Below are 20,754 nucleotides of genomic sequence, written 5' to 3' on the forward strand. Positions count from 1 at the left end.
GATAAGACTCAGGCACCTCTCCCTCAAGCCACTGGTGCTGTTGTGTAAGGTTGACCAGTGCTCCCTTGGGAACATTGTCATAGATGCTAAAATGAACCCCAGATTCAGGTGTCCTGCAGCCAGGACAACCTGTTCTGACAGCTCATCACTTCTATCACTCTCTATTTCCCTGACAAGTCTGAGAGCTTGTGCATTACCCCATTAGCCAAGGCACTGACTAGATTTTAGATCTTTTATCTTTAATCTTTACCTTCTGTTATTTCCACTAACTTTTATTTTTCCATTGAGCAGCAGATGAAGATGAAGATAAAGATGATGACTTCCGAGCTCCACTCTACAAGAACGTGGAGATTAAGGGAATCCAAGTACGGATGAAATGGTGTGCCACCTGCCACTTCTATCGTCCCCCACGCTGCTCTCATTGCAGTGTCTGTGACAACTGTGTTGAGGTAACACTCCTGTCAAGTACGTGATCTGATGGCTTTTTCTTAGTGATGGGGTTGTACATACTATTGGTACATGCAGTTAGATGGTTGCCTCTGTATTTTAATTCTTGAAAGTCCCCAGCTTTAGCCTCGTTGATGGTTTACTACTATTATGTACCACTTGAAGTATTAGTCCTTCATATGATGTATGTTACATGTGCAATAATGTTTGGTGATAACTTTGTTGCCAATTATAATTAGGTTAAAATTTTACAATGCTGGTTATTATCTTCCTCAAGCTAACTTCAGGGTTGTGAATAGAGTAAAGAGGACAAAGGGAGAGCTACGATGCAGAGGCAGAGTTCAGGAGAACAGGAAATCCAGGGTGGACCATACTAGCATATGTGCTTTATCAGCTGATGCAGGAAGCTGCTTGTTCCAAATTAAACCATGAGCCCCAGGTGATACACAGGTGTGTGCCCTATTTCCTTTGCAAGCAGAAGCTGTGTTACAGGCAGTACTGTGTGAACTTTAAGAAGACCAAACTCAGACTTCAGTGAGTGATTCTCAAATCGGCCCCTCTTAGGACCCAGTGCCCCAGATTAGAGCATGAAGTCATTCATGCTTTTAATTTTGGTACATTTGAATTGTGAGGCTTTCATATTTCTTGGTGGCCGAGAGATCTTGGTGAAGCATATGGGATTTAAAAACAAAACAAAACAAAAAAACCCTAAGGCATGATTTGGGGCTAAAACATTTACCAAAGTCCTAAATACAGAGCACTGTATCCACAGTATTGCCAAGGTCATCTTTATTTCTAAGCTACAAATTTCACTTCTTAGACATCATTTCTGCTGCAAGGTCTATCTCTTTTTTTTTTTTCCAGTGGAAAGATGAAATTTTTAATATGTCTAAAATATATCCAGCTGTGCCTTTTAAATGAAAGGATTTGCTGATCAGAAAAGCAAAACAAGAGCAAAGTCAGCTGTGATGCTGTATATCTTGTGTTCATCCTAACCCTCTTGGCCATAAGCAAGAGAATGGTCCTAAAGAAAACAGCACAGCTGTTTGTGAGAGAAAGACTGGGTTATCTTAGGTCCATTATAGTCTCTAAGTTATAACTAGGTAGAAGAAGTGCTAGGCCTGGTAACCCTCAGTAGATAGGACAAACTGGTCCCATTGCAGAAAGCCTTAGGTGGATGCTGGGTCTGAGGTGCCCTGGAGGGTTGGAAGCTGCTGAGGATGTGGAGTGGATGGAATTGATGGAATTTTTTTACTCAACTGCTGCTAATTGTCAAATGGGATTTTCCATAGAAAACCTGAATCATTTATTCCTGATTTTAAAGCAAATGTTTTCAGTAATTCTTGATTTCAAGGATTGTTTAGATGATGGTAAATTCCCAGTTGTCCCAAATTCCTTCCTTCTAACCTCCCCAGAGGCTTGGCGTGAAAAACAGTTCTCAACAACTAAAGTTTTGCTAAAAATTGTCCAAAACTCACTCGTGTAAACACTTGCAATTTCATGCAGCCATAAGGTCTCCAGAGGAGTCAGTTTTGTGCAACAGAAAGGAAAATGGGAGAGAATTCAAGAGTAACCTAAATAAACTAACAGCACACAAGGTGACACGGCCTGGCTCTCGAGAAGCTGTATTGATGGTCAGATCGGTTGCATGTTCCTTACTATTCTAGTGGGCAAGAAAGAAGCTCTCATTGTATAATTAAATTATGGGGAGGAGTTTAGGCAAAAAAACATAATGACTTCTGAATCAATAAATTGTAGCCTTAAAAAGTGTGTTTTATTGATTTCTGTGAAACTTATTTCTCACTGCACCAGCAGTGCTTGGAGACAGCATTAGGAGAAACTCTACTGGCATTTCCATATAGGGCCCAATTAGGTTTGTAGTTTACATATTTTCAGTTTTGGGCTAAAGGTGATAAAAGTTCTCAGCCCAAATAAAACTGAGACAATTTGATAAAAATAAGCAAACAAACAAGAAAAAAAAGACACTTGCAGAAACAAAAACAGTTAAAACCTAGTGTGCTGTGACCAGCCACACCAAAATATGAATCCATGAGAAAAGTAGTCAGATCTTCATTTGCTTTACTGAAGTGTGCACAGTGGATATTTATACAGTTCCATAATCTATGGATTATTTTGGGACTGCATACACCTAGATTTGCATTGTAGGCATGTGCTCTGTCAGCATTTCAGACATAGCCTGAAATAATCTTTATTAAATTGCTTCTGTCATTTTCTAACGTTCTTTGAGAAAGCTCTAATCCATTTCTTGTCTTTTGTAAATTTTCAGTCAAAATATTGCTCAAAATTTATTAGTATGAAAACCCCTTTGTCATTGCTGGGGATGTTTAAAGATAATATTACCATAAAACAAAGAATAAACCACTAATTGATTGATGCAATGGGAGTGTAATATCTGCTCTGAATAACACAGAAATGGGAAGGGTTTATTTCTGGGCGTCTGATCTTGTTTTGACTTATGCACATCAAGTATAATCCCACTGAAGCCAGAGGATTTGCATACTTATAAATCTGTGTAAAGGCACTTTAATAGTGTCTGCAGCTTGCCCTCATTATAAGCCTTTTGCTAAAAGTGATCCAGCTTTATGAGGTACTTTGAACTCTTCACTGAGATGACTAGTTAGTTTTCATTTCATAACTAATGTATTTTTCCAGAATTTTGTCTGTGTCTTAGCTAGATTTTCATTGAGGACTTGTTTGGTAAAAAAATATTTTTCATGAGGCCCATGAATTACAGTGAACAAGCCCTAGATTCATTCAGTTACATATTAATACAGAAATATGGGAGGAGAATTATTTGGCTGGCACCAGTATTGCATTCTCAAAACATTATAGGCTATAACAACTTTATTGTAACTGACTCCTCATGCTAAGGATGATAAAAAATTAGTGTTTCTGCTGTCAAGAGAGAAATAGTCTGTCTTTTTTTTTTTATGTATAGGCACAGTCGCCACTGGGTCCCAAGAAGAGCCTTGTAAAGAGGGTGTCGCATGTTGTAAAGCCACAGAGCTATCCTGATGTGATTTTAGATGATGATGGTTCAGACTGATCTCTAAGACGATGTATTTCCTTCACCAGTTGGATATCATTCCCTGTCTCTTCCTTTCTTTACAAGGATTTTGACCATCACTGCCCATGGGTCAACAATTGCATAGGACGGAGGAACTACCGCTATTTTTTTCTCTTCTTGCTGTCCTTAAGTACGCACATGGTTGGAGTATTCACCTTTGGGCTGATCTTTGTATTAAACCATATGGAAAAGCTGGGGGCAGCACATACCACCATTACGTATCCTTCTTTTTGGTCTTTCGAGAGTCAAGGTGGCCTTAAGGAAAATGGGAAAGAATGAATGTAAAGATTTGTCTTCCTGGAAGTGGTAGAGATCTACTCCTCTCCTGATTCCCTTTCCCTTTCCCCTGTAAATGCTTAGTGCAGGTCTTCTCCTGTACCCCTTTGGCCTATGCAGGCACTGCTTACCCCCAAAACAGTTGCTGACCTTCTGTCTTTCTCAGTCATTGCCACAGTGACCTAGCAGAAATGGATATGCTGCATTCCTGAATTGTATTTCCAATTGGATGTTACTCTGCACAGCTGGGTACTGTTTATTCTATTTAAAACATGATACATTAGATTTTGCCCTAGAGGCAGTCCCTCTGCATACAAGCATAATACATCTACTAATATGTATGCTAATTAACATATGTTTTTGTTGAATGTTTTTGGATCAGAAATGTCTATATAATAGTTTTGTGGGGTTATAGAAAAAGTACATCTCAGTATTATTTTCTTGCAAATGTTCAGCAGAATACATATGTACAGAAAACATGTCAAAATCTGCTTAAAGGTATTTAATGCTGAAGAGTGATTGAGAGGGGATAGAGATGAAGGGAAAATACAAAGTTTTGGTTACCCACATAGGTGGTCTTGAGGGCAGATGCAAAGCAGAGGGCTAACAGGGAATTAAACTTAACAGGTTCACCCCACTGAAAAACAGGCTGTCGATCCTTAGTAGCCACTTACGTGTTTCAAGGAGAAAGGGAAGAACCTGCCATAAAGCATTTTGCTGCATTTTCGCAGACATTAGCTCTCTGGTTTTGAGAGATTCTCCTCCCACTGACAGCTTAGAGCACAGGAGTCTTTAGAAGATGGTTATGACCAGAATCAATGGTTGGTGTTTTATTTTTAAACCATCTCAAGGAGAAGGAGCCAGGCTAGGAGCAGAAATAAAGCAATGTATTTGCTTGGGGCATTGGTCGATGGGAGCTATAAAATGAAGATGCAGGAAGGTTGTTACTCTGCCAGCTTGGTGGTTTTGAGACCCATCCATCACTGTCTCACTGAGTATTTTTAAACTGCAGAGAACAGACAATATGATTAGATACTACAGACCAGAAAAGGCCTAAAATAAGATGACTGTATTGAAGAGAGAAGGATGGGAAACTTCCAAATACTAATTACAAACTTCTATGCTGAAGAGATAAGAGTAGGATTTGCTACTGGTCTGAAAGGATTCCCATAACATATCTGAGGTTTAATTCCAAGGTAGACTTAACTTTGAGGTGAAATTTAAATAGGCTGATTAAAGGTACAGAATATTCTCCCTGTTTTCAAGATTCTTTTTCTCCTTCTCCCCTCTCTTTTCTTCACACCCTCATTTTCCCTTCACTGATGCCAGTTTCTTTAACTCCTGGATGCAGAATGGCTGTCATGTGTGTGGCTGGGTTATTCTTTATCCCGGTCATCGGTCTCACTGGTTTCCATATCGTCCTTGTGGCCCGAGGGCGCACAACCAATGAACAGGTAAGACCCAATTCTTTCTCTGTGCTTGTTCTAAGATGTGTAATGGGGAAGGAAATAGAGAAAATTCACACAAGTCAGTTCAGATAAAGCTAAAACTGACCCAAAGCTTAGCATTAAACACTTCTTAGGGCTTTTGTGAGGATTGAGGAAGATTGCCAATTTCTTTCCCGCATTTTTTCCGTGGGTACGCTGCACACACTGATTTCTCCTAATCACAAAAGATCAGCACAAGCTTATTTACTACTTAAAATCAACTCAGAGCCTTGTAATAGGTTTTATGTGGTGCGTACTGTCAACCCAGAAGTTCAAACTTCATGAGTCAGAGGGAAGGAATCATGAGGCAGAAAGGAAAAGATTAAATCACGCTTTTGTCCCGTCTCCTGATGCGCTGAGCACCGCCGGCGGCCCCGCTGCCACAGCGCGGTGTGAGCTGCCTCGTTGTATCTCGCTCGCACGCCTGCGTGCGCACACGCACGCGCAGGCCGTCGCTGAACAAGGGGCCAGCACCACACGCTGAGCCAAAAGAGCAGCAAAACTCGTCATTTCCTGGCTGTTATCCTGTGTGTATAATCCCGGGGAGAGGCAGAGCCATACACACACGCACATTCGAGAGCGGGTGCCGCAGGTCCAGCCGTGGATGGCCCGTCCGCTCGTGCCGTTCGTGTGGGGCGGCCGGCTCAGGAGCGTGGCATGTCAGCCCCGTGTCTCCAGTCTTCTTCCCAGCCCCGTGTCTCCAGCTTTCTTCCCAACCCCGTGTCTCCAGTCTTCTTCCTGAGGGGATTCATCGTGCACGTGCCAGTGTGCTGCCCTTGCACAGCTCAGCTCACACATGGGCCTTCCCTCGCTCCTCGTGGCGTCCGCGTCCGTGGGCTGGGCGCTGCGCAGCGCGCGGGTGGCTTCGTGCTCGCTGCGGGTTGCATTGCTGCTGCGCAGGCAAAGACACCTGTGTGAGGCCAGGCCATGGGGACTAGGACAAGGTGGTGTGTCCCGTCCCACTGGAGATCAAAAAACCCTTTATCTGTGAGCGGTGTGAGGGATGAAAACAAGGGAGGAATCTGAAACCATCCGTAATTGCTGCCTAACGTGGCCTTGGAAAAAGCAGGCTTGCTGTCACAGTAAATCCCTACGTGCCTTTTTTCTGCCCATCTCAGTCCTGCTCAGAATCAGCTGCTCTTCGCTTCCTTAAACTGATTTTGGCCAAGTATTAGGTTCAATAGCACTAATAATAGCAGTGTGAAACCTAGGGCATCTAGGCCTCAGAGCCCAGATTGTGTTCTCCTCTAAGCTTGTTTCTGGAAACGAGGAAAATTGTCCATGAGAATTTCAGCTAGAGGAAGAAGGAGAGCGGGAAAAAATGGTAAAGTAAAATCTAACTTCTTGTATTTGCAGCTACACTAAATTTCGGATATGCTGAGGATTTTGCGTTTAAGAAGATGGAAATAACTATTAGAAAAGGCATCCTGGTTTGTTTTGTTTCGCTGAGCTGCCAGACGCCTTGAGATTGACCTGTCTTCCTAGGGCCTTTGCCAAAAATTAGATATAATCTTTGTGGCTGTTTGGTCACATACAGTATCTAGCACCAGATGGATGTTCCAAACTGTCAAGTCCCTTTCAGAGGAAGCACTTTTAAGTAATTAGAGCCCCACACCAAGTGTGATGGATATAAGATCTACTCCTCTTTTCTCTGGCTTTGCTACTGTTTTAAAACATTCCTTTTTTTTTTTTTCTGCAGTCTCAGTATTGATTCTCCTTTCTCACACTGTTATCTGCTGTCAGCCCTCCACTTACAGAATGCCCAGCTACACTCATCCTTTTTCCCCATTACATTTTGTAGGCCAGTGGTATAGCTATTTGTGGTGTTTTACTGAAAATTCTTGGTATTTGTTCATTCCAGAGATTGCAGGTTTTGAGCATTCATACCAGACAAACTGTTATTTAGGAGCATATAGTGGCTGGGGTTTTGTGTTTGTGAGCTTCTGAATGCCTCTGAAAGTCGTTTATGGAATCAAAATAACCCAACATCTGATCATATCATGGTATTTTTAGTTTCTGAATAGAGCAAACAAATATCTTTCCTTTTCAGACAGCTTTCTATCAGTGAATGTCAAAGTATTTTAGAAACCAAATTGGTGTAATTGGTGGTGCAGTCTGATAGATAGAGAAATTTTATCTTCTCATTGTGTATGAGAACATAGGCAGAGAGATGTGAAGTGTTTTACCAGCATCTGACAGCAGGTCAGCTTGAGCCAGGAATCACTGCAGATGTGCCATGTGTCCCAGGCCTGTGCTGTAGTCATCGAATTACTCTTCCAACACACAAAACTTCCAACATCTCAATATGTTATGTTAAAGAGGCCAGCAAAAATATATTGCAAAATCATTTAATCATTGAAATTTTATGTGCAGCTAATTAAAGTGTTTCTGGTACTCTGTAAATGTGTTGCTAGGTCAAGCCCAAGACTTGATTAAAATGCATTACTTGCAAACAGCAACAGTAATGCATTTAATGGCAACCACTATTAATCTCTCTGCCTTTATTGGTATTTATCCCCACGTGGTTCTTGTCAAGTGTCTGGGCTGCCTGTAGAGCGCAAACCCTTTATAGACTAATGCAGCTCATCATGGATCCCGCCAGTCTCATTTTCTTTGAGCAGTTCATTTCCAAGCAAGCAGCGTAATCCCAAGGGAGCTCCTGGCTCCCTCCCACGCAAAGCAGTGGTTGATCCTGGAGATGGGATGCGTTTGGGGAACACATGGCTCCCATCCAAGGCTAGGAGCATAGAATCGACGTTCTTATCGGTTTGGAAGCAACTTGCTGGGGGAGCAAAGGTGATGGGGAAAGACTAGGGCCAAATATCCCTTCTGGCTGATGGATTTCGGAGCAAGGCAGCCTTGTGCCAGCGCTGCGAGGGCTGGGGGTGTTTCTGCAGGCGGAGGTTGGAGCTCTGCCCTGAATTGTCGTTGCAGGTGACGGGTAAATTCCGGGGGGGAGTGAACCCTTTCACCCGCGGCTGCTGCGGAAACGTGGAGCACGTGCTCTGCAGCCCCCTGGCCCCCAGGTAAGCAGGAGGCTCCGTGCTGGGGACAGGGGAGGTGGCAGAGGTGGCGGGACGAGGGGGACAGCGCTTGGTTGGGCTCACAAGCCAAAGGCCGATGTGCTGCGGGCTGCCGAGCAGTCAGACACTGCTCAGCCAGGGGAGAAACGGGAGCAAAGCAGGACACTCGGTCAGGCAGAGCTTGAATGTTGCATGGACGTTGCCTGCCAAGCAGTTTAATTCCGAATCTTCACCCCAGAAACATATATTTGGAATGAACAAATGATATCAAGAGACGATAACCCAGTCTTGCTAAGATGTTTATCCTGTGAAACTCAGTAACAGGGTAAATTCCACTGTTATCAGCTTCCTGACACAGCTTCTGGCACTGCACAGTCCAAACCCAGGATTGTCATCTGCTGGGAAGAGGGAAGGCATCTAAAATCAGCCTTTCCCCTTTAGTCTTAAATCTAATTTAAGGCAGCTGTGGTTTTCAATCTCACTGACACTTCCATTATCATAAAACAGATTTCCAACCAGGTCTACATCACTAAATGTGGGATTTTATTTATGGCTTTCTATTTTGGGGGATATAGATTTATTCTTTCACATTTTGAAACTAGAATTTTAAGGCAATAGATCAGGTGGAGTATAAATATCCTAGGTGCGGAGTTGTCCTGCTTGCATACCGACCTTTTTGAGGTGCTGGGCAATCCCAGCCCTCAATACTGCTATCTGAAATATCATGATTTTTTTTAATTTTTATTTTTGGCTTTGCAACAAATAAGTCTTGAAAGACACTTGTGGATATTAAAGTGAAGACACAGGAATAGTGCCTCTGTGTGACCGGGACCTCTTGTCCATCAGTACTCCAACAACCACCTATGTTTTTTATTGCATCCCTTCTTCTTCACTAAAATTCGTCTTCTTTTTATTGCTTTCCTGAACTGATATCTGTTGAAATAAATGTAGTTTTCCTACACATTCTTAAGCCTTATCTTGGAAGCAGGAGGATTTTCTTATTTCTGTCTGGTTCTTGGTTGTTGTTTCTTTTAATGATGACTGTTGAACGCTTAATTAGGTACGTAGTTGAGCCCAAGAAGAGGCAAGCTGTGAGCGTGAAGCCTCCCTTCCTCCGACCGGACCTGTCTGAGCGGCAGATCACCGTGAAGATCAGCGACAACGGGATCCAAGCCAACCTCAACCGCAGCAAGGTAACGTGACCTCCAGACTCAATCCTTTCGAGGATTGAGCCTTGAAATAACTCTTGTCATTGAAAATTTCCTTGAAATAATGCATCTCTTGGAGAAAATCATGAAAATTGAGTCCTTTTCTCGCATGCCTTTCAGAGTAACCCGGGATTGGTATCCAGAGCTTTTCATGCAGCTCTGCAATAGAACATCTTCTGGCATCTTTTGGAACATGCTGGTATTCTTTCAGCAGTTAGTTACTCTCTGTCCCAAGGTTTTCCACCTCTTTATGTTTAAATTAGTTTTAACAAAGTTAAACATTGCAGGAACTCTTGTGCCACCAGGTCATGCTTTGAGGAAGGTTAGGAGTTTTGAAACTGCAGGAAAGCCTGTGATGCAATGAAAACAATATATTCCCAGAAGCTGAATTTTGCTCCTTCCCCTTGTGTTTTTTGTTTGTTTGTTCATTTGTTTTTTGTTTTTCTGGGTATGAAATACAAGTATTTGGTTAGTCACATAAAAAGCAGTGGATTCATGAGAAAGCAGTTTTTGCAGGAGACTTTCAATATTTACTTGTTCAGAACTACCTGGAAAATTGTTGGAAAATGCTAGAAAACACCTTTTTCTTATCTAGTATGATGCTGAACAGTTGTTCAGCAGGCCAAGTTAACAAGAATAGCACATTTAAAATTATACTGGTTTGCTAGGATAATGCTAATTTTATACATGATAGTCCTTATCTGCAGTGGATGCTGCAGCATGTTTGTCATCACAGGTGTAGGTTATTCTTGCTCATCAGTAACCCCAGTGCTGTGACAGGTTGTTATCTAAAGGGCCGTGAGTAATAATTGATTCTCTGCTCTTTTTCAGTCTAAAATTAGCCTGGAAGGTCTGGACGATAAAAGTATGGACATGCAGCCGCCTCTCCCATCCAAAGGAGATCCAAGCAAGTACTCCGAGCTAACAGGGCAGCTGGGGGCCAGTGAAGGTACTGTTTCATGATTAGTTTTTATTTTTAACAATAAGAAAGTATTTCAGCTTCTTTAGTAAGCTCTCAGTATTCTTTCAAAACAGTAATGGGATCTGGGTGAAGGGCTTTGTATTTGCAGGGGTTCCGAGCTAGGGGAACAGAAGGAAAGGGAGGGAAAAGTCAACTTGCAGTGGTTCATTCAAGCCTTGGCTGGATATTCCATTTTGTTTTTATGGACTTTTTGGACTTTTAAAACCCTTTTTTAAATTTTCGTAAGTTTTAAAATGGAAAGTGCCAGTTTGAAGTAGCTAATCAGGAATATTAGAATGAAATGTTTAGGCATTTCAAACTGAATTATTTCATTTATGAAATGCTGAAATTAAAGCTTTGATACTATTTTTTATCTCACTTTCTTTTTCTAGACAAAGTAGCTGAATTGAACATGATTTCCCCATAATTTCAATTTTTGCCAAAAATAACTACACATCAAAATATATCTCCCCACTTTGTATATTGTACCTTTTTTATTATGTTCTTGAGACTGCTGCTCTGACCTTATGCACTGTTATTCCCACGTGGTGTCCCATTGATTTGGGTGGAATTTTGCACAAAAATAATACAAGTCTTAATGTTTCTGGTTCTGGATAAGGGGGAATTAGGCGCGACAGCCTCTCCACACATTTTTAATGCAACCTCCTTTTTTTCTTCCAGAAAGTGGCCTTTCACCTAAACTGATCAGCCCTCCCACACCTGCCATGTACAAATACCGACCGTCTTTCAGCAACAATCCCAAAGTCCACTATCATGCTGCACCTGAGCAGGTGAGCAAGCCACGGGAGCATGGCAAAATCTGATTTTCACTAATGCTAAGCAACTTCAAACTGAGGGTAAATTCACCTCCAGGCTCTTGAGAATGTCAGAGTGCAAAAGCAAGCACTACCACTCACCATGGGGAGGAAATAATGTGGCTTTTCACTATGTTCCATGTAAAAACATGTCTGCTTTCTTGGTGTTCCTCTATGGAGCGTGATACGTCTGTCTGGCCATGCACGAGCATCCACTGATGCTTTACTAGGGTCAGGACTTGATCCTAAGGTGCTGAGAGGTGTCAGGCCCCATTGGCTTCTCCCGACACGGATGCCAGCTCCCATTTGCTTCAGCGGGAGCCGCGCACGCTGGGCGCTTTTCTGCATCAGCCCTTCAGGCAAGGGACAACATGCTCAGTGATTCCCTAACATGTCAGCTTGCAAAACAGAAAGAGCTTTTAAGGCATCACAAGAGATAGTTTAGCTAAACTTAAAATTAAAGGAAAATTCTGTGTCTGACCTGCCTTAACAGATTCTTAGAGCATCTGGGTAACATAAAACAAAAAAGCATAAAACAAAACCCCCAAAACCACACTTGGCCTTTCTTCCCATCAAGAAGCCGAGATCTAAACAATTAAACAGAGACTTTCTCTTGGCATGAATGCTCCCTATTTTCTCTTAGCTTAGTAGTTTTGAAACTGCTTATATTGTTTCCTTTGGAAACACAGTGCAAAACTAAGCCTGCTGAAAATAAGCTCGTTTTTCTCACTTTTTTTTTACTATTATTATCATTAACTTGTTGCAAATAGCCCTCAGAAACCTGAAAACAGCAGTTTGAAAGTCGCTACTCTAACTTGTATGCTGGCAATATGTATGGAAATCTTCATACATCCATGGCGATAGCCTTAAACACACAGCACAATGCAGTTTTCTTAAGATTAATTTTGTCAGCTTCTCCAACGTCATTCCTGCAGTAACAAGCCAGGAGGTGATGTAATTAAGGAAAGGAAAAAGTGGGAGGGATATGTAATTGAGTGTTTCTAAGCAGCAGCACTGCAATGAGACAGAATGTTCTTTAAATGACGAAGAAAACTTTACTAGTGTCCTTTTCACTTTGAAAACACAGGCAGTTGTAGGCAGTGAAATCCCATCTAGCACCAAGTCCAGGGTTTAGTCTGACTGCAATAAATACTTGTAAATCTTACTGCTCTGGATCTGAGCAGTGAGTGAAGAAAAGATTGGCTTATGAAAGGGAGCGTGAGAACAACGGTGTTTATTGTATGCCAGAAGTTTAATTTCCTATCATCTTCACTTCACCACGTGACAAATGGCTCGCCAGTCAATTCAAGATATTGTATTTGGAGGTACCAGTCATCTCTTAATTTGTAATTTCGTGCAAGCAGTGCTGTGCACTGTAGATAGCATTCCGTGTCATGATGCAGTAAGGGAGATAGCCATGGAAGGCAGCTTCATTGAGCAGCTCTTCATTCAGCACCTAGCTCTAGATGCAATATAGATAGAGGATGGGCTCCGACGTGGACGGGTGATGCTGCACTGGGAATGGGTTGATGTCTCTCCCTCTGCGGGCAGTTCCTGCAAACCCATCCCAGGACCACGGTGCTTCCGTAGGCTGGTCGTGGAGCGTACGCTGTGCTTTGCCAGTGCATTCACCTTCCTAGTAGTGAAGTGAGAACAGTACAAAAACAAGTTCACTTGGCAAGCTGAGAATTGCATTTATTTGTCTGCCAAGCCATATCTAAGTAGAGGGCATGGAGGGACAGGGAGTAGCTGGTGTGGGGAGTATCATGTTTCCCTTCTGTATCAGCTCTTCAGCCTGTCAACGAACCTCTGCTTCTGGGCTGTAAAAGCTGTAAGGAAAGAGAGAGCAGAGCACAAGGATGCACAGCCCAAATATACTTACAGGCGACATCATTTCTCTCTCCTCCTCCTTCGCAGGCTGTCACTTGGTCTCCTTTTTTTCCGGAGAAGGACAAATTTAGCACCATACTCTTCAAGATAGTATGCTGGTTTTCACATTTCTCTATTTTCTAGCTCAAACACACAAATTTGAAGAAAAGGCTAGAATAAAATGTATTTTTGTCAGTTACACTTTTTCTTAGTTTGCCTCTTAAAAGAAATTGGATGAAGGACAAACTGCACTGATTGCATTTCTGGTTAAATGTGTGACCAATAATCCACCTTTGATGCAGAATCAACGTAGCCAATTGATTGTGCATTACTGCAAACTCTTCCTTAAAGAACCCACAAAATCATTTGCTTAGCACACACTAGCTTTTTAAGGGAACAAAACTGTAAGAAATATTTTACAGAGTAAAAACCAAGTGAGACCCTTCCTGCTTTCAACGTGTATAAATAAATTGTGTCTTATGTCTCTTTCTCCAGTGCAGCACTCTCTCCCACAGAGGCAGTAAAAGAGAGAAAAATTCTTAATTTTGTGGCCTAAACTTCAGTTTACAAAATTGGCTTCTGGCATAGGTAGTCTCTGTGCTTTAATTGAGCTTAGATGCTTGATTTTGAAGACTTACGGCCTGAAATTCAAAAGTAGCAAATATTCATAGCTCTGGATAAAGTGGATAAGAGTGTGCAGGTCCCCAGTGGGTTGAGCTGAAGCCAAAGGTATGTCTGACGCAGCGCTCAAAACCAAACATCCTTCAAATCAAGAGCTTTTTGCAGAAAACTTCAAGCAAAGTGGTTTCCAAGGGCAGTGTTATCAGATTACAATCTTGACACTGTTACAGTTTGAAGGCACTCTGGTGTTCTTTGTTTTCAGTGTTCAATGTATTGACGTATTTATTATTCACAATGTTATTTAGCTCTTAACACAAATGATTCCTTCTCTCTTCCAAGGTTCTTATCTATGGGCTCTTTTCTCACCGTGTGCTCCCCATGGAGAGCAAACCCATGCATATATATTACAATTTTTTTTTTTTTCTCATGTTCACCTGTGTTTCAGATCTCCATGCAGGAGGGACACAGCCAAGGAGCTCTGATAGAAGAGGATGACAGGAGCCTGGATTACCAGTCAGAACCAAGCCTGGACATCCCCAGCTACCGGAAGAGCTCCCTCCACAAGACCTATCAGTCTTCCCCACTCCAGATAGATTCCTTTGCCGTCAACTCCCGATCCCTGAGCCTCAAATCTGCCGGCAGGAGAGGGACGGACAAAGTGCCCCTTCATCCAATAAAGTCTGAAGGGGCAGCTTCCACCCCGTACAAAAGCATCTTTTCCCCCAATTCCCTGTCGAACAGAAATGGGAGCCTGTCTTACGACAGCCTGCTCAACCCCATGTCGCCCTCTGGGAGGAAGTGCATGGCCCACTCTGCGGTGGGCTCCGTGGGCTACCACTCGCCGTACTTATCTGCCAAAATGTGCCACCTGCGGGGCAGCGAGCTGCAGCGCCAGCCGCCACAGAGCTTCAGCCCCGTGCTGGGCAGCCCGGCCCCGCACCAGCGAGACCCCTCTCCGGTGCGCTATGACAACCTGTCCAAGACCATTATGGCATCCATCCAGGAGAGGAAAGAGATGGAAGAGAGGGAGAAGCTCCTCCACTCGCACCCCGATTCAGTGTTTGCAGACTCGGGTGTCTACGACACCCCCAGCTCCTACAGCCTGCAGCAAGTCAGCACGCTCTCCGAAGACCCCCGCAGCATGGCGATGAGATACGGATCTAGGGACAATCTGATGGCTGCTGCCAGTTTTAGCACAAGGAACCCTATACTGCAGTCCTCAGTGTCTTCACTCTCCAGTGCAATGTCAAGAGCACCAAGGACTTCCACAACCTCTCTGCAAGCTGATTTAGCCAATAACAATGTCCAGTCCCATCAAGCACTACAGGGCAGGGTGAGCAACGGCTCCTACAAATCGCCGGGCCACCAGGTCCCGTCGTCCCCCACAGGGATGCCTAGGTCCCCCTCTTACGGAGGCCCGAAGGCTGTCTCGTTTGTAAACACTGTGGAAATCACAGAGGTGCAGTCGGTGGGAGCACAAAGGTAGGTGTTGCTTTACGAGCCTTGTCGTGATGAGCGCCCACTCGCTAATGGGGACACAGCACCTATTTGTGAGCAGGACCAAGGGGACCTGTCTGCTGCAGGCCAGTGAGGGTACTGGTTTGCACTTCAGGTCTCTCGAGGACCTCAGAGTAACCTCATCAGGACTAAATTTTGCAGTAATCAATCAAGGTGGAAAATTCAGAGTGATTTAATGCCTTAACTGGATGATTATTTGCAAGACGGGGCAGATTGCCTCCCTGTTGTGCACAAAAGGGTTTCTTGCCCTTGTTGCTTGCACAGCAAAGGGAGGCTGGATCCAGCTGTTGTGCGGATGGAGAGGAACAGGTCATGGTACATGCCACTACCGCTGGCAGAGAGGGGCCACAGGGCCAATGCACTCCTGGTAATTGTGCTTGGCACAGAGCTCTGTATTTAGTTGTGTTGCATGACCCATAACACCAAAATGGAGCAAAAGGCACAGCCATCCCTTTAGGGCTTACTGTCTCCTTCCTTTCTGTATGAAAGCGGGGATGGAGAGGGTTTGCTGGGCTGAGAACCTGGCTAGTGGTGTTGGAGCAGGATCCTCATTTGCAGCTTCTGCATGTGCTCATCTTCCTTGTCCTTTTGGAGAATGTGGACTTGACATGGCAACTTGGAAAAGAGCCAAGTGATCCTGAAGTTTTGTGGGAATTGTAGTTGTTAAAAGGGTTCTTCTACTGGTGGAATTGCTAATGTTAAAAAGGCAGACATCCCATTCCCATCTTTGAACCTATTAAACTCATGAGCTGGCTTCAGTGAAATTAGGCCTGTGGGTTTTCTGTTGCCCTGTTGAGCCCTGGATGTGTTTGGTGCTGCAGTGAGGCAGAAAGCTGCTAACATGCAAAGCTGTGTCTTATTCCATGTTTCTTTCTTATGCTGTTGGCCTGTTGGTCCCGCTGCTTTTACATAGGTGTATGTTTAAAAAGCAGAGTCTGTAAATATACCCCAGTTCCTTATTCTGAAGCACCAAAAAGTACAAAGTTTGGCAAAAATGGTCAAGCTATTTAAATACACACAGTCCCTATTTGATGTTAAAGAAAGCTGCAGACATTAATTATTGCTGGAGAAGGTCTTTACTGAAGTTCCTGAAGCCAAGACTTGAGGACAGTTTCCACATTGACTTTTATAGCTCGTTGGTGAGGCACATGTACAGTGTGGTGCAGTTCTCTCTGCACCCTGGCAGTAGGTGAGAGGAAACTCTGGGAGTCCTTCTGGCTACAACTTGGGCATCCTGGAGGGCTTCCTGCCTTGGCTCAGTTTGGATCTGCTGTCATGGCATCCTGTGCTTCATCTCGTGTCTTTCGAGGATGAGCAACAAAATTTTGGCTAACTATGAATATTTATATGCATTTTTTTTCTGAATATTTTATTTCTTATAAGTGAAACATGGTTTGGATTAACTTGGCAGTGGAGACAAGTAACCCCCCCCTGCCTCCCCCAGCTTCTAATGAAGTTAATTTTGGGCAACAAAACATATAAGGAAATGACTAAATAAGCAGGTTCCACTGGGGCCTGATCCATGTGCCTGAGGTTAAATTAATGCTCTCATTGCAGTGGCCTTTCATCAAGTGCATTGACTTCAACGAGGTTACTCCTGTGCTTGAATATTTTGTGACTTTGGGGCTTGGTGTAACAGGGATAGTTGTTTATCCTGAATAAAGCTATTCTGCTATCACACTTTCGTCACTTATGTTGTATCTTTTGATATTTCTTTTGATGCAGGGACGACGTGCAGTTGAAGGCACCTCACAGTAAAATAAATGGACAGCCAAAAGGAATAACCAGGTTGGGGTCAACATCAAGTTCCCAGGGGACCCCCGTCAGCCCTGCTAGACACGCAAACGTTAAGAAGGTGTCTGGTGTTGGTGGAACAACCTATGAAATTTCAGTGTAAAATAAGATTCAAATAAAAATAAAGAGCCATCCACTCAGCCAGCCATGAAGCTAGGAGCACTGTGAAGACTCAGATAACAACAAAGAAGGAGCAGCAGCAGCCGGCCACTCTCCTTTCCTTGTTCTGGGTTTGTTATGTTTTCATCCTTCTCTTTTGACCAAAACCCAGCTGCAGCCTTATTCTTGCAGGAGGGAAGATGTACAGTCCATCAGACTCTTCCCGAGCAGACAGGCGGGACCTGGCGGCCACCAGGGCCACCAAGCAGATCTCCGGTGCAAGGGAGCGATAAAGCCACGGGCGTCCTGTCTGTCACACCGACCTGTGGCCAGTCGTGCTGCGAAAGAGCCTGGTTAGTCTAGGGTCACGCTAAGTTTCCCTCTCCCCTTCTTCCCCCTCCTCAATTCTGTCGCCGAGGGAGGTTGGAAGGAGTCACGGGTTCGACCGCCGCTTTCCTGCGGACGCGGAGACCCAGCTCCTGCACAGCCCGCGCCGGCGAGGACCGCCAGGACCAGGAGCACCGTGCCGTGTTCGCAAGGAAGCAGGAGAACATCCAGCAGTGGGACCTCGTTGTGTGCCCGGCCTCCTGCGCGTCCCCACCAACAAGGACCCCGACGCCAGGAAGGATCTTCCATTCCACCTCTTGCTCCCTCTGGGTTTCAAAGGCTTCTCTGACTCCAAAACAAAACCAAATGGATAAGAAATGAAATGTTTGGATGGGAACATATTTGCAACAGCCATCAAGCTGCTTTTCCCCCGCACCCTCCTTATTACTTACTGGATTTAGGCAATAACGTAGTTTACTGCCTTGCCCCGGTGCCATGCGTGTAACCCTGCCGCAAGGTTATCTTGATCTGTTGAATTTACAGTGTGTGTAACTGAGCCAAGCATATGTCTAGAGGATATAAATTTGCTGTCTGCCTAATGACTAGCACATTCCCTCTGGTCTTCAATACTGTTAGGCAAAGGTGTTTTTTTCCCCGCCCAAAGGAACAACTTTTTTTTAAAAAAAGAATCTAAATCAAATCTATTTAACACTCTGAGGTTTCCCTTTCCTGGCTCCAGAAAACTATATTTGCTTTGTTGAATTTAAAGGCAACTATTATAAAAAAAAAGAGAGCTACATAATTTTTGCCACAGGTATATCAGAACTCTGGTAACGTGAATTTGGGGGCAAATATGTTTTTTTTTTTTTTCTCCAAGCCCCATGTCTTTTTCCTCTCCAGTTACCTGCCACCTTGGAAGTCAATAGCACTGTGATCTGGGCTAACCAGCCAGATCCTGGGTGCAGTTAAGAACTTCCTGAGCGACTGTTGCCAAAGTCAGTTAAAATGAATACTTATCACCGAGCCAGATAGCATATGAAACCTCTGCTTCCCACCTGGTTCTCCTAGGGCATAGCTTTTGCCAGAGAGCTAAATTCATCATTATTTCGGGATATGTGTTTCAAAGTATTGAATCCTTTCCAGTCCTTGACTGTAATGAACACATCTCCAGATATTAGATAGCAATTCAGAAAGTGTTGGTAATACCTTACTTGTTTCATGAGTGTTGAGATTAATTATACCAGAAGGCAGATATCGATCTCAGTTTTTCTTGGTTAAAATTTACCTTTTGATGCGCTAAATCTTGGCACCTGCTGCAATACCTGCTTGTTATGTTCCTTGCATATGACATCAGTTTGGGAAAGGAAGGTTTTAGAAAATGTAAGAGAGTTAATCTTCTCTCTGTGTAATTCTTGATACGGTCTGAAGGGAGAAATCTGGAAAGCAGTGCAGCTGAAATAGGCCAATAGTTATGAGAGAGTCAACTTGAAATCAATGTTTATTTATTTTATGGCCTTGACGTTTTTTAAATGCCTTCCTGCCAGCACATTGCAGAGCAGGGAAGCAATAGTCTTTCTATGCAGATCCGTTCACTTGCAGGTGGAAAATTGTGTATAGTTAGAGATATGATAGGACCAGAAAGATGCTGGCAAACTCGATCAGGCACAGAGGGAGCAATATACTATATAAAAAAAACCAGACAGGCTCATTTGTGAGAAGGTTTAAAGGGCTAAAAAGATGTCATTGGCTAAGCAACAAAGTGAAAAATGAGTATGACAATTTTACTGGTATTTTAGTTAAAAGATGTAAAACCAAAGGGAATTCAAATGGTTGTCACGGATTACAAATGGACTATGTTTAGGAAGAGGGAAAAATGTTGCTTGTAGGAGGGGAAAGAGTAGTAGAATAGTCTTCCAAGGAAGAATATTGGAGACTATTTAGGGCCGTTGAACTATATTTGGACAAATCCTTAAAAATTTTTCAGCCAGAGATAAGCTTGCAGGGGCGAGAGGCTAGACCAAACGGCCTTATAGTTTTCTTCCATCTTTAACTGTTACTAGTCTGCAACTCCACCCTGATGTTAACTCCTCAGGAAGGTGCAGTACTTCTTCAAGGACTGGAATTCACTTTGGTGCATAGAGCAACGCACTTGCCTGTCCTTCAAGTGTCATATTTGCCATATGTAAGCCCTCCAAAAGAGGGGTAAGTGACATCATGAATTTGGCAAGGGAACTAGACAAGGGCACATTTTGTCATGAATGCATACATGAAATTCATGCAAGCAAGACTGAAAATTTGCACCAGTGTGATATTTGAGCTTTGCATCCAAGTGATGCTCCACTTCGATTTTTCTTTCTCTTGCAGTTATAAAAGAAAAAGCTCCTGATGAACTTGAGGGGCCAGAGAGCCTTTAAAGTTAACTATGTTAGTTCATGAGAGAAGAGCTTCTCAGTAAGACTAAACACAGTACTGTGTGTATAAAGCACTAATATCCAGGGTTGTTTGGACATCGTTCACCAGGGGCAGGGGAGGAAGAAACGAATGCACTGTGTCGTTACAGGTTCAGATGTAAGAATTATATATTTTGTGAGTAGCTTTGCCCGTATTTGAAACGCATCCGATATGGTAATAGGTTTACAATGGTACCAAAGTCTTTTTATTTTAGTTTTTATTTTCCTTTGAGGTTTGCATATAATTCAGTGCACATAGCCTAAGATAAATTATTCAAATCTTCTGAAAGAATAATCTAAGCAGAACTGTTAAGAGGAGGTTGCATGCAGCAAATCCAGCCTCATTTCCAGCTCAGGCCCCGACCCTCCAGCTGGATTCTCGTAGGTGCAAGTGTCTGCTGCCCCTGCTCCTGTTGCAGGCCTGGCGACTCCTTCATTGCCTGAACTTCGGAGCAGAAGCTGGCCCAGGATAAAGTGTATTTCTCCAAACAGTTTTTAAACTAGCAGCAAAGTTCTTTTTCTACCCAGAAAGTCTCCGTGTTTACAGACACTACAGGCCAAATCTACAGCTGGTGTAAATTGGTGCGGCTCTGTCAAAGCTGGGTTCAGTGACACTAATTTACAGTCGGGTGGGGATCAGGCATGAACATCCAGTGCAAGTTAACACATCTTGTAAAGTAGCTTCTTTCTTTTCGTCATGTTTATTTCATGTTTCGGAAGTCTTAAATCTTTTCAACATGTGTTTATTTTTAGCCGTGGATTGTATTACTT

General features: G+C 43.3%; 1 protein-coding gene across 1 annotated transcript in view; it reads left to right on the forward strand.

Annotated features, from left to right (window-relative positions):
* The window catches only part of ZDHHC8 (zDHHC palmitoyltransferase 8), a 94,638-nt gene extending 77,208 nt beyond the window's left edge, over positions 1–17,430 (forward strand). The window contains exons 3-11 of the mRNA XM_088532426.1: positions 292–449; positions 3,581–3,753; positions 5,163–5,265; positions 8,233–8,324; positions 9,382–9,514; positions 10,361–10,478; positions 11,172–11,281; positions 14,241–15,277; positions 17,039–17,430. Of these exons, the coding sequence (XP_088388552.1) occupies positions 292–449; positions 3,581–3,753; positions 5,163–5,265; positions 8,233–8,324; positions 9,382–9,514; positions 10,361–10,478; positions 11,172–11,281; positions 14,241–15,277; positions 17,039–17,210 (2,096 nt within the window). The 3' untranslated portion in view covers positions 17,211–17,430. The remainder of the gene's footprint in view (positions 1–291; positions 450–3,580; positions 3,754–5,162; positions 5,266–8,232; positions 8,325–9,381; positions 9,515–10,360; positions 10,479–11,171; positions 11,282–14,240; positions 15,278–17,038) is intronic.
* Positions 17,431–20,754: the final 3,324 nt, after the last annotated feature.

This window comes from Tinamus guttatus, unplaced genomic scaffold, assembly GCF_059628265.1.
Source record: "Tinamus guttatus ecotype Peru unplaced genomic scaffold, ASM5962826v1 Tinamus_guttatus_pri_ptg000459l, whole genome shotgun sequence".
In the NCBI taxonomy this organism is placed as follows: Eukaryota; Metazoa; Chordata; class Aves; order Tinamiformes; family Tinamidae; genus Tinamus; species Tinamus guttatus.